The 20,716-nt window shown below is 42.9% G+C and overlaps 1 protein-coding gene across 8 annotated transcripts in view; it reads left to right on the plus strand.

Annotated features, from left to right (window-relative positions):
• TSEN2 (tRNA splicing endonuclease subunit 2) overlaps positions 1–20,716 on the plus strand; it is a 48,202-nt gene that overhangs the window by 16,004 nt on the left and 11,482 nt on the right. For all 8 annotated transcript variants that reach the window (XR_009448520.1, XR_009448519.1, XM_059663616.1 and 5 more), the window contains 5 exons: positions 2,911–2,947; positions 7,761–8,277; positions 9,124–9,201; positions 15,381–15,431; positions 18,099–18,237. Coding sequence is in view for 6 of the 8 variants with exons in the window: in XM_059663616.1 (XP_059519599.1) it covers positions 2,911–2,947; positions 7,761–8,277; positions 9,124–9,201; positions 15,381–15,431; positions 18,099–18,237 (822 nt within the window). In the remaining 2 variants the exon portion in view is untranslated. The remainder of the gene's footprint in view (positions 1–2,910; positions 2,948–7,760; positions 8,278–9,123; positions 9,202–15,380; positions 15,432–18,098; positions 18,238–20,716) is intronic.

The raw sequence follows: 20,716 nt of genomic DNA on the forward strand, positions 1-20,716 counted from the left end.
ACACTCTCATGCATTGCTGGTGGGAGTAATTCTTGAAATAAAAAAGAACCTGTATATCAAGTTGGTTGTAGAGCCACAAGGGGGAAACTATTTTGAATGATTTCAAAACATGATAATTGGACTATTCAATTCTAATGGGTTAGACTTTATGTCAGTTATCTCTCGCTACAGTGTTATTTAACAAACCACCCCAAATTTCAGTGGCTTTCAGAGCAACCAAATTGCTTACAAGTCTATAGGTTTGCTGGGTAGGTGTGCTGATCTTGGCTGGATGGGCTCATCCTTATGTTAGTCATGGGTCAGCTGGCTGCTCTAATGGGTCTAGTCCAGTAATGGATCTAGCTGGACTCACTGATAGTCTGGTTGGCTGTCAACTGGTCTAGGATGGCCTCAACTGGGGCCATGGGGGTGGAGGGGAAACCATGTGTCATCCTCTGGCAAGCTAGCCCAGGAATGTCCTCATGGTTATGGTGGAGGGTCAAGAGCAAGCCCCAGTGTGCCCGTGCTTTCCAGGCCTCTGCTTGCATCATGCTTGCTGATACTTCACTGGCCCAGAGTCAGGGTTTGGCAGATGGCAGACCTGAGGAATTGGGGCAATCAACCTGCCATATACTCTAAAGCAAGAACGAGCTACAAAATAATCTTTACATTGTTTCCAGCAAGTATTTTATGGGTTGTAGTGTTGTTACAGTGATGCTGAGCCTGTGATATGTATATTGTATAATTAAGCAAATCAGTAATTTTGATGGTGTGGTTAAGAGCAGCCAGGATTTTTTAGATGAAACATCTTGTACCAGGAAGCAAGGAAGCTGTCATAAACTGCCGGGGTCCGACCCCAGCAGGTCCAGGGGTCCCCAAAGATGTGGACGGAGTCGGCGAAGAAGGAGTGACACGGAGACAGCGTTCAGTTGATCAGCAGCCTAGCCAGGATCTCCAGCCAAGTTCTGGTCTCGATCTCCAGAGAGGTTCTGCTTCAGATCTCCAGCCAGGTTCTGTGGCCATGTTCCCTCGCTAGGTTCTCCAGGCAGGTCCAGTCACCAGGTTCTAGTCAGGCTCTCCTGCCAATCTCCGCAGTCAGGTTCAGTCCAGGATCCCCTGCCATGTTCTCTCGCCAGGCTCCGCCTCCAGGCTCCAAGGCCAGTCCCTCATGCTCTCGCCAGCGAAGTTCTTCTGTCCCTAGAGAACGTTCTGTGTAGGTTCTGTGCCTAGGCTCTGTCTCTCTTGGTCCTGTCTTCCAAGCCCTGTGTCCTTAGTTCTGTGTTCTGAGTTCTGTCTTCTGAATTCTGTGTTCTAAGTTCTGAGTGTTTCTGTCTTGTTACAACTGTATTTATACCAGTTGATTCAATCCTATCAATCTCTATTACAAAGGTTAGGGCGTTTCTTATCTCCATTCCAGGGAGAAAAGATTATGTAGTTTAAGCATGATTGTTCGTAGTTAAAGGGATTAATTACCCGCCTGGCACTTAGTTGAGGGGTTTTATTCCCTCCCTAACTTCAGGGGAAAATCCCTACCTGGGGATTCAACCTTTCTCGGAGAGGTGACCTTGGTTAAAACATAGCGCCAAGAAGGTGAGCAAACATATTAAGAACCGTATGCCATATATGCCAGGTCCCTTGAAACAGCAAGGATGCACCGGCTCCCGGCAATAAACTACTAGGCTTGTTTCAAAAGAGGCTTCTACTGGCCACGGAAACATTTGGGCATCGATAAGAATAATGCTATAATTTATTTTAAAATGTATTCATTCATAATAATACCCCTAAAATGCTTGAATCCTTTCGTTCATACTGACACATGCCAGAAGAAATTCATCAGTCACCTGCGGAGGATACATCATTTTGAAAACTGGAATGTATGAACTGGTTCTTAGGGTAGCCACATAGTGAGGACTTTGTCTTTAAAGAAGAAATAGTAGGATTAGAATGCCACCGTTTTGCAACCTCTAATGAATTATTAGATCTAGGCATTGATCAGCAGTGGTGCTGATGACATAAGAAGAATCAACAAGACATTTTCTGTCTTCTGATGTTTATGTTGTGGTTGGTTGGTTAGTTGGTTGGTTGGTTGATTTTTTATTGATTTCAGAAACAAATATTTTTCACCCAGCCCTTCAACATCCCTCCCACCCAGCAACCATCAGTTTATTCTCTATATCTATGAGTTTGTTTCAGTTTTGTTTTTTCATTTATTTTGTTTTCTTGATTCCACGTGTAAGTGGAATCATATGGTGTTTGTCTTTCTGTGTCTGACTGACTGCATTCAGCAGAATACCCTCTAGGTCCATCCATGTTTCTAAAACCCACACCATTAGGTGACCCAATAAACATTTTAGGTGGAAAGACCCCTCCAACCAGATATCCAGAGCTAGAAATAGAGCCCAGAACTCCCAAATCCATATCCAGAACCCTGGCTGGGTAGCTCAGTTGGTTAGAGAGTCATCCTGATGTGCAAGTTCACACCCAAACATCACCATGAAACGTACTTTAACAGCCCTTTGTTAAAGGCACAGCTTTCACTGCAGATGCTTATTTAGCACGGGGCAATGAGGCTAAAGTGTATAGCTTTAGGGTCTCTGTATTCTCATCTGAAACTTGAGAGCATGAGCATTCAGAGGTGGCAGGAAGGATTCCTCTGCATGCCATCCTGCTTAGCTGCAGTGTTGAGTTGAGAAGGATTCCGAGGTCACATCTGAGCCCAGCAAGAGCACTGATTGGTCAGCTGCGCCTGCCAGGGGTTTGAGTGCAGGGAGTGATGGCATGTAAAGCACATGTTTGCCATTGCTGGTGTGTGATTTTGTGGATGTTGGGATGTTGGAATGTTCTTAGTGTTTTCTAGGTTTTCAGTGTTTTTTCTCCTTAAGGAAAATTTGTCTGAATTAATAGAACGTCTTTGTTTCTTTGTTGTTACAGATATGAAGACAAATATGCCTATAATCACATCAAAGAAGTAAGTCATGGTGAACTGCAGCCTTGGTCAAAATTATGGCTTAAATCGGGTCTATTTTTAGGAAACCTTTTCTGATGTGGTAGTTCATGCCTTTCTTTCTTTCTTTTTTTTTTTTTTTTTTGGAATAGTCTTTGAAATGTGTCTGAATTTAATGTGAATCAAATAATATTTGAAATATACTGTTTATTTTTAAAAATAATCCTAAACCAAATCCCTTGCCAGTTGAACTCCTTGCAGAATAGGAAGAACTACCCTGTGATGTGTACGTCTTTAAGAGCTACGGTGCTTAGACTTATGTTTAGAATGGGCTTCCTGTGCTGTGTGGGCATACACGCCCTGACCCGTTCCCTCGCTCTACACTTGCAGGGTTAGAGGAAGAGGCTTTCACCCAGGCTCTTCCTCGTCCACTCGTAGTGCGACTCGTAGGGCTTTGTTCACGCTGTTCCCTGGAATACTTCTCCCTCACCCTGCAGACATGTACACAGCTCCACGCATAGCCTACTGGTCGCTGTCTCAGAGCTCCTTTCCTCACCACCACCCTTCCCTCCGCTGAGTTGGGGGTCATTCCTCCAGCTCCCATGGAGTCTGCTTTGGGGCCCCTCACTGTACGGTTTGTCGCACACCAAGACTTAGAATGTCAGCTCTTGGAGAGCAGGGACCATGTCGGTTCCTCTTGGCAGCCCCAACACTTAGTGTTGCCTTGCTAGGATCTTGTTGACTTACATTAATCCATCTAAATCAGTGATGGCGCACCTTTTGAGCTCGGCGTGTCAGCATTTTGAAAAACCCTAACTTAACTCTGGTGCTGTGTCACTATAGAAATTTTTTGATATTTGCAACCATAGTAAAACAAAGATTTATTTTTTGATATTTATTTTATATCTTTAAATGCCATTTAACAAAGAAAAATCAACCAAAAAAATGCGTTCGCATGTCACCTCTGACACGCGTGTCATAGGTTCGCCATCACTGATCTAAATCCTCATCATCCCTGAGGAGCAGCTCGAGTTGCAACTCCTCTAGGAAGCCTTTAAAACCACACAACCCACAGTGATTTCTCATCTCGCTTCTGCATGTTCGACAGGATCTGATAGCCTCTTTTGTTTACATGCCCAGTAACCCCGTGGCCAGATGAGTGTCTGGGAGGCAGTGACACCAGGGAGATCTCAGTGGCTGCTTTGGCTAACACTGCGGGCTGGGCGTAGGGGTAGGGCCCCAGACTGTGGGAGGGACCAGCTAAGAACCTGGCAGAACCCGCATCCCAGAAGGGCTGCCTATAGGCAGGTTGCTGCAACCAACACTGAGACCAAGACACAGAAGAGAAGCCTGCCCCTCAGCTGTATCCTGATTGGGCTGGCAATAAAGATGAGGTGACATCAAGCCAGTTTGAATATGTAAGTTTCTGAATGTCGCCTACCTGAGGGTTACCCCTTGTAACCTCTGCAGAGTAATATTCCAAGAATGTTATTAATCCTTGTATTAGTTCCCTAGGGCTGCCATAACAAAGTACCACAAACTTGAGTGGCTTAGAAGAACAGAAATTTATTCTCACAGATCTGGAGGCCAGAAATCCAAAATCAAGGCACGTAGGACTGTGCTCCCTCAGACAGCTCTGGGGGAGGATCCTCCCACGCCTCATGTTAGCTTCTGGTTGTGGCCAACATCACCGTCCTCATCATTATGGCCAATGGGTTCTGGTTGCTCCAACAGTGCCAGTTACTGGTCTATATACCTGTATCATCTTAGTTCATCTTCTTAAGAAACCTCTCAGGTAGGAGTAGTCGTTCCCATCCTGTACATGGGAATCTGCAGTTACCTTGCCCAAGATTATATGAGATTAAGCCAGAAAGTCCAGAGCTCCAGAGCCTAAAGGAATTGACCATAATGAGAATAATACAGTTTTGTATGCTGGCATTTCATAGTATGTCCCTTGTGCTAGGTACATGCTAATAACATGTTTATGGGTTGTCTCGGTAAGTCCTTCCATCCCCCCGTGAGGTAGGTCCTGTTGTTTTCTGTCTCTGACAGGTGAGGAAACAGAACCAGAGGAAGTTAAACTTGCTCAAGGCCAGTACTTGGACCTAAGCAGATGGACTCAAAACCAGTTTGCTGTGAACTCCCAGTGATAAAGGGGCATTAAGCAATAAGATGGTAGAGAAGGGCACTCTATGGAAATGGAAGAGGTGTGCTCAAGGCATAGAAACACGAGCAGCTGAGGCGTGTTCAAGTGGCACCATCTGTGTTGCTGCCCTAAAATGGGCCTGCTTTTCATCAGTCTCATTACCGTTTCTAATCAGAGCCGCTGACGCCTTTTCCTTCTGCCGCCCTCCCCTTTCTGACTTTCGCTTTTCTTTTCCTGCCGTTTCTCCAGCAGTGTTTGGGGTTAATTGCAGTAGGATTTGGCTTTTGAAGGCATTGCCAGCCAATTGGAGGACACCTGTTCTATGACCCATATGCCATATGTCTTAGTCATCTGTGCATCTGGCTGTTTTCATCATCAGTCTTACTTCGAGGCTTTCTTCCCCTTACTTTGATAGCCACTGTCTCATTTGCACTTTCAGAAATGAACATCTGAGGTCATTCTGAGACAGAAATGCAGGCATGATTCTGGCATTTGTCAGAAAAGCAAAAAGAGGCTGGAGGCGCTAGTGGCTTAGCTGAGAATTGTGGAAGTGCCAACTGCAGAGCGCGATGTGCAGTGCTTGTCCCCGCAGGACTGCCTCTGCCCTCGAAGAGCACCTAATTAAGGTGTACATTTCCATTCATTAAGATGTCATTTGCATCTCAGTGTGATACATATTGAGTCAAAATGTTTTTATTTTTCAAGTCTCCCTAAAAACCCCACAATCATTATAGGAACACATATTTATTGAGCACTTGCAATATCCTGAGCACTTCACATGTCTTGTCTCCTTTAATCCTTGCAACAACCCCGTGAGGGAAGTACTGTTTGTTACCCCTGGTTCACAGAAGAACTGAACCTTAGGAAGGTACGTAACTAGTGCAAGACCATGATGGAGTGAGGGTTTGCACTCACATCTGCCTTGGCCACTTTTTTGCAAAGAGCAGAGCAGTGACCTGTGTGTGCTTCTCTCTCTATTCCAGATCTTCTGCTCAAAGCAGGGAACTGTTGAATCTTTCATTCTGTGGTTCTTTCGTATATTTTGAGTCAAGGAATTTGATAAAAGTGGAACCCTTCCCCAGAAAAATATACATTGACACACAAATTTGTGAATGAAGATTTATGGACCCATAAAAGCATCAAACCAATGCTTTAAGTGATATGAAGAGCAGATTCTTTTTAGATCTCTCAGGTGAAAGTTTTCCCTGCATGCACTAGTGACCATACTTTTCATACAGGTGAAAGACATCTCGCTGTTGTATGGGCAGCTACATATTTTGCCCCGAGTATAAAAAGTAGTACATAACATGATCCTTCTGAGGCAGTAATACCATTTTCCCCATCTTATGGGTGGAAAAACTGAAGCAGAGATATAAGCAGTTATAAGTGACAGAATCATGGCTGACCACAAAATGTGCAAGCCAGAGTCCATGCATGTCATCGCTGCATCATCCTGTTTTTTCAGTGTTAGAGTAGCCTTGCCAGGTTTTAATTTTTAAATCTAAGAGACTCTTCCCAATATATAGGAATGCATGTTCATCCCCATGAAGAATAAACAGGATGTGGACAGTTTGGAGATTCTTCTGATGAATTAGGATTAAGCAGCCACAGATCTCTTTTTCAAATACTGCAGAAGCCGCCTTCCTTGTTTAACTGTGTGTGGGATGTAGCAGTTTATAAGCTATGACAGAGTCAGACATCCCTATGCAGACAAAATACTCAAGGTGAAGACTAAAATTACATCTGACTTCTCACAAGCCATGTGTCCTCTTGGGTGCTTTTTACACTAATCACTGTAGGTAGAGGCCAGAGTGCTTGAGTTTCATGGAGCCTTTGGCCTTCCACAGACCAGATTTCCCACACGTGGCATGGCCTCACGTTCCATGCACCATCCCAGCAGCATCGTTAGATGCCGACAGTCAGCAGAGCAGAGCCCTGTTGTCTTGCTGTAAATTCTGTAACCGGGAGGTGTTCAGGGCTTGCCTTCAAGTTTAAGAAACTAAGCACGTATTTTCTCATTAAAATATAGTTTAAAAATTATTATGGAAGAAGGGGCCTTTTCTGTTAGGATGCTTGGCTGTATGTACTTAATCATAATCATTTTTTTCCATGTGCAGTGGAGATATTAGGAGGTACTGTGAAAAATATTGAAATGTTCATTTTTGCTTTCCAATGCTAGACAAAGGCTCTTTATGTTATGAATGGAAGATATATCTGAAAATGCAATACCTAAAAATTGAAAATAATACAGAACAAAAACAAAAAAAAAAAAGAAAATAATACAGAACAAATTCTGACAAAGGGTGGCCATTTATATTTGGTAAATATAAATACCAAAATCATTTGGTCCGCCAGTTTTAAATTACACAAATTGTCATACTTTGCTAAACTGAGGTAATTCTTTTTAATTCAGCAAGCTAAGTGAAGCTTTATAATAAAAGCAAACAAAAGTAATACATGTTCATTGTAGAACAGTTAGAGGATGCAGAAAAGTATAAAGAAAACATTTACCTATAGCCCACCATTGAGAAAAACCACTGTAAATATTTTGGCTTACTACCTTCTCATCTTTTTTACATGTTCTGTTGTCTTTTTGTGTGTGGGGGGGGGGTGGTTTTTGTTTTTGTTTTTTATCTGTTTTTTTAATTCTGAAATTCAAGCGTTGTTGCTGACACTATTTCTGTTTTGCAGGTATCGTCATCGTGTCGAATGGGCCACAAAGCTCATGCGAAGACAGGGGAAGGATGAGAGTACAGTGCACAGAATCCTTGAAGATTACACAAAACCACTTGAGCATCCTTGCTTAGAACAGAATGAAGACGTTCCATTGCATGATGAGCTGAACTCTGAAATGGTTTCCAAAATAGAAGCCACAGCAGATAGGAAGGAACTTTCTGTGATGAATGGAGACTTGAAAAAGTCAGGTGATATGGAGCATCCCAGCAAGCCATCAGACTGCCTGCAGGAAGGCCCTGGGCATGACCCACTACCTGCAAACGGCTTGGATGAACAGTTATTAGAGGTCACTGTGCCTCTGTCCCAAGCCCATTGTAGCCAAAAAGGTGTTCTCTCCCAGTGTGGCAGTCAGGACAGCAGCCAGCGAGCGGGTCTCCTCTGTGCCAGAGAGAGCGGACCTGATGATGAGTACGTGCTGGTGGAGGAAGTCGTGTGTGATGTGAACGAGAAGGAAGATGCCCCATGTGAGAAAGTAAGTAGAAGAAAATAAATCACTTCTTCCAAAGCCATTTGCTTCTGGCCAATAGGAGATGTTGGCTAATTGGATGTCCCTTACTTGGAACTGGTAGCAGTCCCATATTAAGCACCCAGCTGATGTGAGAGGCGGGCAGGACACCACACTGCAGACACTCCGACAGAGCCAGCGGACACTGGGTCCTGCCCTGGTGGCTCAGTAGTTGTGAGGGCTGTTTCAACTAAAACCTTAAAGTTTGTGAATAACTTAGCTTTTTAATAAATGAAAGCAGATCCAATAATCCTCCCTTGTTAGGGAGAAAGAGAAATGCAGTGGTGCCTGCACATAGTCTTGAGTACAGCCGAGGGGTGGGTCTCAAGTGTGGAAGCCGGCCGTACCGGGGAAGCACGGGAAGCAGGTTAACAGGCCTTCCTTAGGAGACGCTGTCAGAGCTGCCCTAGAATTATCTGTAACGGCCAAATGAGAAACAATCTAATCATTAAGGAGTATGTGGAACACCCACTTGAAGAAATATTAGCTAGCCTTTCGAGTGAGGTTTATGGCTCATTAAGAACCTAGGCACATGCCTACGAGGTACAATGAAAAAAGCAGCACATAAAATCAACCAACAAAATGATCACTACGGGAAATACTCATGAGGCACAAAGAAAGGAAATAAAATGTTAAAGTAGAGAAGCAAAACTTTTCCACATAAGTAATAAAAAGTTAATTTTAATAGTATGGATCCAACAATTGTGAATCTGGGAAATTTATAAGGAAGTTGTTCATTTTAAAATGCAGTATCCTTCGTGTAAAATGTAGTGCTTCCATTTGTTCTGTGTGTTTATCTTTCTTTCTCTTCAGTTGGCACAAGAGAAGAGACTAATCTGCAGAAGAAATCCATACAGGATCTTTGAGTATTTGCAGCTCAGCCTAGAGGAGGTATGTGCCAGCCTGTTTCCTTTCCAGCTACTGGTCTCTGGGACTGGGCAACACTGTAGATTATAGAGTCTGCCTCCAAATGCAATTCTGCATGTGATTCAGTAACTCTGGGTATTCCCTTCTGCGAATTCCCAATACATGCTCCCTTTAAGACAATAGCTGCTTTCTCAAAAGTTGACTTAAAAACTGGCTTTCTAACAACTGCATCATGTTTTTCCTGTGATATGGAATTCCTCTAGCCTGTGTTCACATGACATTCAGTCCTTCCTTTTTTTTAAAATATATTTTTATTGATTTCAGAGAGGAAGGGAGGAGAGAGAGATAGAAACATCAATGATGAAAGAGAATCATTGATCGGCTGCCTCCTGCACTGGGGATTGAGCCCACAACCCAGGCATGTACCCTTGACTGGAATCAAACCTGGGACCCTTCAGTCCACAGGCTGACTATCTACTGTGCCAAACCGGTTAGTGCCAATCCTTTTTATGCTTACATTTGTACTGTACACAGACATGTCCTTTCTGCCGTTCAGGGTGGCACCTCCTCCTCAGTCTCATGTCCATGGGTGTGCCTCCTCTCCAGGAGCGCTCCTGCCGGTCTTGGATAGCTTCTGCAGTGCTAGCACAGTTCTTGGCATGTATCTAGGCGGCAAGGAGTGCTTGTTAAATGCACCCACATGGGTGATTTCATAGATGTGTGCACAGAGAAGTAATTGTGTCTCTGTAGCCTCTTGATCTCCTGGTCTGCACGTCCTCCCTTGCAGAGAAGCCAGTGATACAAAAAACAGACTTTCAGAGCAGGAAGGAATGTTTGGAATTATTACTTCATCTCATTTTACAAATGAGACAGCTTAGTCTACTGTTGAATATACAATAGCCACTAGCTGCGTGTGGCTATTTAATTTAAACTAATTAAAACTGAACACAATTCAGAATTCTGTTTCTCAGTTGTGCCAACTACATTTAGAGCACAGCAGCCCTGTTAGTAAGCTCAGTGGTTAGAGAATTGGCCTGCGCATTGAAGGGTCTCAGGTTCGACTCCCGGTCAAGGGCACATACCTGGGTTGCAGGTTCATTTCCCGACCCTGGTCAGGGCATGTGCAGGAGGCAACCAATCAGAATATCTTTCTCTCATTGATGTTTCTCTCTCTCTCTCTCTCTCTCTCTCTCTCTCTCTCTCTCTGTCTTTGTCTCCCTCTCCCTCTCCCTCTCCTTCCCATTCTGTCTAAAAGCAATGGACCTGGGGAGGGAGTGAGATCTGGGTAGAGGGGATCAATGGGGGGAAAAAGGGGGACTTCTGTAATACTTTCAACAATAAATACAAATTAAAATATATCTATATACATAAAAGCCTAAGCGACCATTACAACCAAACGACTGGTCAACCAGTCACTACGACACGAACTGACCACAAGGGGGCAGACGCTCAATGCAGGAGCTGACCCCTGGTGGTCAGTGCACTCCCACAGCCAACCTCCCACAGCCCCTCCCCCTGGCCAGCCAACCTTCTGTGGCCCCTCTTCCCCCTCAAACCCCCTGGCTGACCAACCTCCCACAGCCTATCCCCCCAGGCCAGCTGGCCCCCCAATAGGCCTGGATCGCCGGCCAGGCCAAGGGACCCCCTCCCCCAACCCATGCACGAATTCGTGCACTGGGCCTCTAGTGTGTATATATATATATATATAAAATAAAATAAAAGCAATGGAAAAAATCCTCAGGTGAGGATTAAAATAAATAAATAAATATGTAAATAATAAAAAAACATAAAAAGGAAAAACTAAAATAATCACAGCCACATGTGGCTAATGGCTACTGTATTGGACAGCACTGTGGATAGGTGCTTGACCTCTGGGTCTCAGCTTTCTTCTCTAAAATGAGGGTTATATAACACCTTATTTATAAGATGGTCTGGAAATTAAATTATGCCTGTAATGGGTTCAACACAGTGCCTGGTAGATAGTAAATGCTCAGTAAGTGTTAGTGCCTGCTATTCTTATTATCATCATTATTAAGTTAGTTGTAAAAGCTATTTAGTAGCTAACTGGCACTTTCTTTCACAATCAGTTTTCTTTAAATCCTCACCCAAGGATATGTTTTTATTGGTTTTAGAGAGAGAGGAAGGGAGAAAGAGAGAAACATCGATCATTTGCCTCCCATACGTGCCCTGACTGGGGATTGAACCCAAGACCCTTTGGTGCACAGGATGACACTCCAACCAGCAGACTCACGAGCCAGGGCACAATCAGTATTTTTTTTTTAATTTAAGTATAGTTGGTATACAATATCACATTAATAAAAATTTATTTTTTAACAGTATGAATCCAACAAATATGAATCTGGGAAATGTGTAAGAAAATTGTTCATTTTTAAATGAGATCTCTGAATAACATAGCACTTGTTCTGTATGTATTTATTCTGTATGTGTTTTCTTTCTCTTCAGTTTCAGGTATGTGCAATCAATATTTTACAAAAATATTCACTGGGTATTTACTTTGTGCCAGGCACTGGGCTTAGTACTAATAATACAGAAGTACATAGAATATTGCTCTGGTCCTAGAGGTAGCTCCATGGTAATTACAATTCTACACAATAAGTACAGTGTGATATGTAAGTACTGTCCCAGTGTTGCTCCTCTTGTGTCCTTGTACCCAATGCCTGTCATCCATTAGGTGCTTAATAATTATTTGTTAAATGGATGTGTACAAGGTGTGGAATTTGCACAGAAACTGGTGGAGTCCAAAGGGACACGTGCTAGCTGGAAAGATTTTACAGAGTTGGTGATAATCTGCACATGTTAAAGGATGAATAGGGGATTGCCAGATGGACACAGGACAGCATGGGCTCTTTATGCAGCTCAGTCCCGGAAGTGAAAGCACAGTGCAGGAGGGCTAGATTGTGGTAGGCATATCTATGAGTAGGGTTCTGACCTGGTCGTGGTGGCACCGGGGAATTACAGGCAGTGATGTAGGGGAGTGGCAGGGACCAGAGCTGGCATCAGGAGGAGCGTGAACTGGAGGGCTGAGGCCATGAAGACCCTCTCAGCTCTGGTAGGCGGCATCAGGAGGCTGGAGAGAGTATCAGGTGTAGAAACTGGGGTTCAACCTTACTGTTCCAGGTGGGTGACCAGTTGATGCTTTGAATGACAAAACCCTCCTCCCAAACACTCCCTGACGAAAGGCAAGAGGAAGAGGAGATAGTCAATGAGACTGCTCTGCATTCTTGGAAGCTGCTTGGCTCCTGAGAACATTACAGAAACGTGTTGCGGGAGTTTTCAGGGAGCACGCAGTTAAGCCTGGTCCTGCTTCTCAGTCCTGTTTGGCAGGTTGCTGTTGAGAGAATCACCCGTGTTTGGCACGCCACTTGCACTGTTTAATGTATATCCGTAAATGTCTGTCAGGAACACCAGCAGCCCTGCTGTGGTGAACAAAGCAGTTCTTTTTAGGGATTGAGAATGGTAATACCACAGCTGACTTAGAGATCTGCTTCTCAGAGATCTGTTACGGAGAGCTCTTTTGCTGTTATATGTAACGTTAAAATAATCGTTAAACTCATCCTTCTATCTTATTAGTATTGTCAAAGAAAAAACTTACCCATGAGATCTCAAGGGACATTATTGCCAGTCTCCCCAGATCTCCCCAGTGTACTGATGACTTACTTCTAAATAAAACCAACTCAACTGAAATGAGATCCTCTCCATCTATAATAAGTGAGAGCAGTTTGCATTGATTCATGAAAGCCATTGTAGGCCGATTAAAATGAGGCATTGGTTTCCTCAGTTCTTAGGGAAATGTATGTTTGCTGCTGGGCAAAAATTGGGTGGAACTTGTCCAGCCTACAATATCTGAATGATTTTTAAAAGGAAGGGAAACTAAAATGAATTGAGCAGTTAGGTGTTTGCATAGCTTTTTAAATTTTTGTGAGATTTAATCTCATTTAAACTTTAAGAAGGCATTATTATTCCTGTTTTATAGGTGAGGTAGTATAGTTTAAGTGAGATCTCCAAGGCCCTGGCCATTAATGAGATTCCATCCCAGATCCGTCATATCTCAAAGCTCATTCTTCCTGTTACACCATTCTGAACCAAGAAGTGAGAAAATGAAAGGGGCAGAAGGACGTGGCTGTTTGAGGAACCAACTTTGTCTTTTCCATGCACCTTTAGGCCATTGTTGGTGTCCATCTGAGAGAAAGAAGCATTTTGTATTAATAAGTATGGGGCCATGGGAAGGAAAAAGATCAGAATAAGGTTGAGGACTCCTGGGAAGGCTGTCACCAGTAGCTGAAAGGAGAACTATAACAGTGTCCACACTGAGCACTCTGGAGAAGGAGCTGAGGGCCTGGCCTGGCCTGCTCTAGGTGGCTCTAGGCCTAAACCAAGGACAGGATCCAGGGACCTGTTTCTGTATTCTTCCAGCACAGGCATTGAGCACCCAGAGTGTACTAGACCCCTTTATAGACCTTTCTGCTCTCACAGAATTTGCATTCTACTTGTAGAGACACACATAAGAAGGATATTTACAGACAAAATAAGTGCTCTTTTGAAGAAGACAGTCAATATGGGGGTTACTTAAACCGTGTGGTTGGGGAAGACCTCTGAGAAGTGACCTTTGAGTCTGGGGTAGTTTATGCCAAATGTGGAAATAGCAATTACAGAGGGAGAAATGAGCTTAATGTGTTTAGGGGACAAGTGAAGCCAAGACGGCTAGAGAGACTGGTGGTCAGACATAGAGCTGCTGCAGATGGTGGGAAGCAGGAATGCAATAAAGGCCCTGGCTGATGTTGTGCAGTGGTTAGAGCGTTGTCCCGCAGGTTCAATTCCGGTCAAAGTCAAGAGCACGCACGTACTCGGTTGCAGGTTTGTTCTGGGCCTCAGTTGAGGCATGTGCACGATTGATGTGTCTTTCTCACATCAATGTCTCTCCCTCCTTTTCCTCTCCCCACTTCCACTCTCTAAAAATCAATGGAAAATATATCATTGGGTGAGGATTAACAAAACAAACAAATAAAAGAATGCAATAAAGCCCTTTGGAGGGTTTTAGTCATGGGGGCCACATCTTCACTTTTTTTGTTTTGCTTTGTTTTTTTCTTTTTGTTTTTTAAGGAAGGGAAGGGGGGGGGGAGAGGGGGAGAGAGAGAGAGAGAGAGAGAGAGAGAGAGAGAGAGAGAGAGAGACATCAATGATGAGAAAAAATCCTTGATTGGCTGCTTCCTGCATGCCCCAGTGGGGGATTAAGCCCGAAACCATGTGCCCTGACTGGGAATCAAACCATAATCTCCTGATTCATAGGTCAATGCTCAACCACTGAGCCATGCTGGCTGGCCAATCTTCACGTTTTGAGAAGATGGCTCTAGCTCCTGTGGAGAGTGGACTGTAAGGGGCTAAGGAAGAAGAGAGAGGCCTTGGCAGAAGTCCAGGCAGGACGTGGTGTGTGGACCATGATGATTGGGACTATGAAACCACCATCTTCAGAGAATCTCTAGATTTGGATCTGAGTAAAACTAAAGTAGTAGTTCTCAAGCCATTTTATTCTTTTAAAAATTAATGAGAATTCCAAGAAGCATTGTTATGTGGATTATAGCTATCAACCATTACTAAGTCACCTCCTTGGTTAAATTTATTCCTAGATATTTTATTCTTTTTGATGCAATTGTAAACAGGATTGTTTTTGGTTTGTTTTTTTTTTTTTCATTTCTCTTTCTGATAGTTCTTTATTGATGTATAGAAACTCAATAGATTTCTTTCTATGTATTTTATATCTTACAACTTTGCTGAATTTATTTATTAGTTTTAATAGTTTTTTGGTGGATTCTTTAGAGTTTTCTATATATTAGGTCATGTCATCTGTATGTAGTGAGTTTTACCTCTTCTTTCCCAATTTAGGTGTCTTTCATTTCTTTCTCTTGCCTAATTGCTCTGGCTAGGACTTCTAGTATGATGTTGCGTAAAGGTGGCAAGAATGGGCATTTTTCACTTATTTTAAACCAGTTTGGGACATTCATATTTTCTTAGATTTTTTTAACATTTGAAGATTATATGAACCATTTCTGTTAAAAATATGTGACCATTTTGATGAGGATTCAGAACATTAATTTGTATTTGCGGTGAAAACAAATCAACCTGTAAAATAATTTCTCAGCAGTGAAATAGTTTCTAATGAGCATTTTCTGCTTGCCCTGTTTTAGACCTTCTTCCTGGTCTATGCTCTGGGATGTCTAAGTGTTTACTCTGGAAAGGTAAGTTGTTTTATTTATATGTAATCCACTTTAAACTCTCCTGATATTAAAAGTAGGTTGTAGTAATTTCACTAAATAAAATAGGAATTGACTTCTTCTCAAAGTTCAGCTTTGGGTCCTGATTTGGAACGGTTCTGGCAAAAGCAAGCTTTGACCCTTTCAGATTGAATTTTATTCCCAGAGGTTAGGAGAAAAGCAATATCTTACATAATGACCAGGAAATCTGTGTCAGGACAGTACTACAGAATTAACAACAAAAGTAAAAGCTACCAGTGTTTACCACTACTTCAGGCTGTGTGTTAGGTGCTTTACGTACAATATTTCTAATCCTTCCATCTGGTAAGAATTTTTAGATAAGGTGACTGAAGCTCAGAGAAATTAAATAACTCACCCAAGGTCAGGGTAGCTCCAAAGCACATGATTTTGTACAGCAGCCTGCTTCCCTTAGATTGTCATCCCATAAGAAGTTGATACCATTGCTTGCCTTCTAGTAAAGGAAGTGGAGGGCTGAGTACACGTATGGGAGAGAGACTTTCCCCTGTACACTTTTTTTTTTTTTTAAGAATAGAGTTTTGTTTTTTTTGTTCGTTTGTTTGTTTTTTTAATATATTTTATTGATTTTTTACAGAGAGGAAGGGACAGGGATAGAGAGTTGGAAACATCGATCAGCTGCCTCCTGCACACTCCTTACTGAGGATGTGCCTACAACCAAGGTACATGCCCTTGACTGGAATCGAACCTGGGACCCTTGAGTCCGCAGGCTGACGCTCTATCCACTGAACCAAACCAGTGAGGGCAAGAATAGTTTTTTTTTTATTGATTTTTATAGAGAGAGGAGGGAGAGGTAGAAAGAGAGAAACATTGATGTGGGAGAAAACATCAATTAGCTGCCACCTGCATGCCTCCTGCCGGGGACCAACCCGCAACCCAGGCATGTGCTCTGAACGGGAATTGAACCATCAATCTTTCAGTGCATGGGACAACACCCAACCACCTGAGCCACACTGGCCAGGGCTCCACTGTTCACTTTTTGTACTTTTTGAATTCTGATCCATGTGATTATAATACATATTCAAACTGATTCAAATGAAATTTAAATTAAAAAGAAAAATGTAAGCAGAACAGTAAATAAACTAGAGAAAGCATATTTCATTCTGTTCTTGAAAGTACATAATTTTATCACTCATCAGATTCTAATTATATAAATCTTTTTCACGAGTATTCCATGGGTTTGAAAATGGGTGTCTGGCTGATGGGTGACTCATTTTCCCAGATGGTGGCCATTCTTAGCCCACCCTGCCTCCTCTCTTGGGTCTCAGCTGAAATTTGTCAGAACATTCCCACTGCTATATAGAACCCTCAACATCTGAAACATGGTGGGCTATCCAACTGGAAGTTCAGCCTGCTCTACAAGAGTTGCTCCTCAGAGGAGGGGTTGAGTGTTTCCTCGCAGTGGGATTTGAAGGCCACACACATATGGAGCTTCCACCTTAGGAACAACTAACTCAAAAAAAGTAAAAGAAAAACCACGACTCTAACTCATACTTATGGTATTAAAATCTTCCTCTGAGCCAACTGAGCAAATCTTTTCGAGTGACTGAACCTTAAACCAACTGAAGAATTGACCATTTTACTAAGCACTGAAATGAAGCAGAAAACTTCCCAAACTTACCTGGTTTTCATTGTTGTATTTTTTTTGTATTGATACATCAGAGTGTTCTCTGAACCGAACATTCTCGGTCTCTTCCAGTCCTACATTAGAAACAACGTTCTCTTATAAGTAGTGGATTATTAATTTGTGCTATCAGATAACAAATTCTCTAGTTTCAAAAACTAAATGAAGCATTCTTCTAAAGCTTTTACAGAATTATTTGTGGCTTTTCTGAGCATGGCCTGACATATAGTAGCTGCTCTTTAGGGTCTTTTGGAACATGCTGCCTTGTGGACTTGTTACATTTGAGCCCCCAGTTCAAATGTACTCGTTCCTGTGCCTGGAATATTCTTCCCCAGCCACCACCACCCCCTTTCACTCAGATGTCACTGTTTCAGGGCAGCCTCAGACAGGAGCCACGTATATAATCTAAAATTTTCTGGTAGCCACATTAAAAAGTGTTTTTTTAAAGTGAAATTAATTTATAATACATAGTTTATGTAACCCAACATGTCCAAAATTATGGAGGTAGTTGTTTTTATACTAAGCTTTTGAAATTTTTGTGTATTTTACATTTGCAGCACATCTCAGTTCAGGCACCTCATTGGATAGCACATGTCTAGCTCTTCTAGTTAAGTCCCTCTGTTCTGGGTACCATGTTTGTTGTTAATCCTCAAAAGATATTTTTTCCATTGGTTTTTAACAAGAGCGGTACGGGGAGAGGGAGAGAGAGACATCAGTGTGAGAGAGGCACATCAATTGGTTGCCTCTCGCATGCCCCCCGACTGGGACTGGGGAACGAACCTGCAACCCAGGTATGTCCCCTTGACTGGGAATCGAACCTTGACTCTTTGGTGTTCGGGCTGACGCTCTAACCATTGGGCCACATCTGCCAGGGTGGTACCATGTTTGTTTTATTCACTGCTCCAGCTTCACACTTACACATGTTGATTCACTGGATGAATGATGAGTGAGTAAATACATAATAATGCCTATTTTTTGTTCAATAACTTTAGGAGCCTTTAACGATTATGAAACTCTGGAAAGTTTTCACGGCAGTTCAGCCCACATTCAGGACTACCTATATGGCATACCATTACTTCCGGAGCAAGGGCTGGGTGCCCAAAGTGGGACTTAAGTACGGAACAGACCTACGTAAGTAATTTGTGGCTTGGTAGGTGTGAGAGCCAGGGTTTGCATCAGATCCTAGGATGAAAATCAGATTTGATTATATGTGCTGTTGCTCATCTTGTCTAAGAGGTTCTTCCTTCTGGCTTAAATAAGAATACTGGATATTTGGATTGGGTTTAGGGTATATTCAGAGTGAGTGAAAGGGCAATCTAGGAGAAAAGCCCAGGAGTAGAAGCTTGCAGGCCCAAGTCAGGTTTCTCCTCTTGTCTGCTCTGTAATCTACAGCACCCCCATCTCCCTACCCTCACCTTTCATTAGCCATGTGGTCATGTTACATAGGGCAGTCCCTTGTCCTCTGGGCCACAGTTGCCTCATCTGGCAAATGAGAATAATCATTATAATAATAACTACAGCTCTCATTGACTAATCATTCAGTACATGCCAAGCATTGCAATGAGTGTTTTGCATTCATTAGCTCATGTAATGCTTACAGCGGTCCTGGGCAATGGGTACTGTTAACCTCATTTTTCTGAGAAGGAGACTGCAGTTTTGGGGGAATGGTCATTTGCCCCTAACAGTGTTCAGGGCCAGTAACTTACAGAGCTGGGCTTTTACTGTTGGAGCCTGCACTCTGAGAAACTTCTACATAGTTCTTCCTCCACTGATCTTCACTTGAAGTGAGGAGCCTGAGCCATGTAAGCACTTCATTCAGCAGAGAATTGCTGAAGGTCTCCTGTGGGCCAAGAACACAGACATGAACAAGGCAAGCACAAAGCTGCCTTCATGGGACAACTTACTTTTTGGAGGGGGAGACAAACAAGCAAACAAATACATAATGCATTTGCAGGTGCTGTAAGTATTGTAGGAAAATAGAGCAGAGTCAAGGGAGCTGGTAAAGGGGTCAGGAAAGCACTCTGAAAATATGTGGCCATAGTGAGAGCAGTTCCCTTGAGAATTTGGGGAAGAACGTGCTAGGTACAGTGAACAGCAAGTGAAAAGGCCCAGAGGCAGGGACAAGCGGGGCAGGAACCACAGGAAGACTGTGTCCGGAACTTAGAGGTCCAGGGGAGAGTGAGTGTAGGCTGGGGCCGGCTCACCTAGGGCCTGGCGGAGACTTTGGATGTTACTCTGCTGAGTGGATGTCTTAGGAGATTTTGATCAACTGAGTGACTTAAATTTAATGACTTAATATAACAGGACCCTCTTTCTCGTCTCTTACTAAAAGACTGCAGGAGAGCAAACATGGAAGCAGAGTGACTTAGTTAGGGAAGCTGAGCCCAGCCAGCCCTGCACATGGAATGGATGTGAGATTTGTGGGTAAGAGAGGAATCAGGGATAATGCCTAGGTATTTGGCTTAATGTTTTGGACACATTAAGTAAGCCCACTTGAGATATTGGGAAGATAGGCCAGATATTGGAGAGGCCTTCTCAGAGGCCTCTTGAGGCCTTTTGAGCTCTGTCAGCTACTTGTCCCATATGCTTTTGAGCCTTGTAAGTCCCCAAAGGAAGCCAGTTCAGTCTTTTAAATCTTTAAGTGCTCTAATGTTGAGTGTGCTTAACCTAGACTCAGATGATGGTCTTTAGGAGCTGGAAGGTACCTCCTGAAATTTTACTCAAAATATAGTGTTTATAGATTGGTGTGTTTTTCTGGGTCAAGAGTCTGTAGCTTTCATGAAATTCTCAAAGGGGGCCAACAATTTAAAATAAAGATTAGGAATCACCCGTATCGCTAAGATAAATGGTTTGTTTCTTCCATGCCTGGATTTCAGATACAAATATCCTAACTCAGAGTTACAGCACAAATGTTCAGAATGAGCTTGAGATTAGTTCGCTAGGTTTCCAGATCATTGTGTTGGCTACAGGTCACGTTGCTTAAATAAGTGATGTGCCCGTTTCATTTTTCTTCATTGGCTTCTTGCCCTGTTCTCCTTTTCATGTTCCTGTAAGAATAGCCACTCAGGCCCTGGCCTGTGTGGCTCAGTTGATTGGAGCATCATCCCATACACTGAAAGGTCACAGGGTTGATCCCTGGTCAGGGTGGGTACAGGAGGCAACTGATCGAAGTTTCTCTCTTCCATCAATGCTTTTCTTTCTCCCCCCACTCCCTTCCTCTCGCTCTTAAATCAGTAAAAACACATCCTTGGGTGAGGATTAAAAAAAAAGAAAAAGAAAAGAATAGTCACTCGGTGCAAATGCTTGGCAGGTCTTCTCCAGCTTTCTCAATTTATGGGTGAAATTTGAGTAGAATTTTCCAGTGGATAAAGCTACAGTGATGCATTAAGAGGTGGCATGGGGTGATGGAAAGAGCACTTTTTGGGGTCATAGCTGGCTCTACGCAAGTTTCTTCATCTCTCCAAGCTTTTATTTGCTCTTCATAATAACATGGGTAACAATACCTGCTTTGTAAAACAACATCTTTTTATTTTTAATTGATTTCAGAGAGAGGAAGGGAGAGATAGAAACATCAATGATAAGAGAGAATCCTTGATCGGCTGTCTCCTGC

The sequence above is a fragment of the Myotis daubentonii genome, chromosome 14 (genome assembly GCF_963259705.1).
Source record: "Myotis daubentonii chromosome 14, mMyoDau2.1, whole genome shotgun sequence".
Classification (NCBI taxonomy): Eukaryota; Metazoa; Chordata; class Mammalia; order Chiroptera; family Vespertilionidae; genus Myotis; species Myotis daubentonii.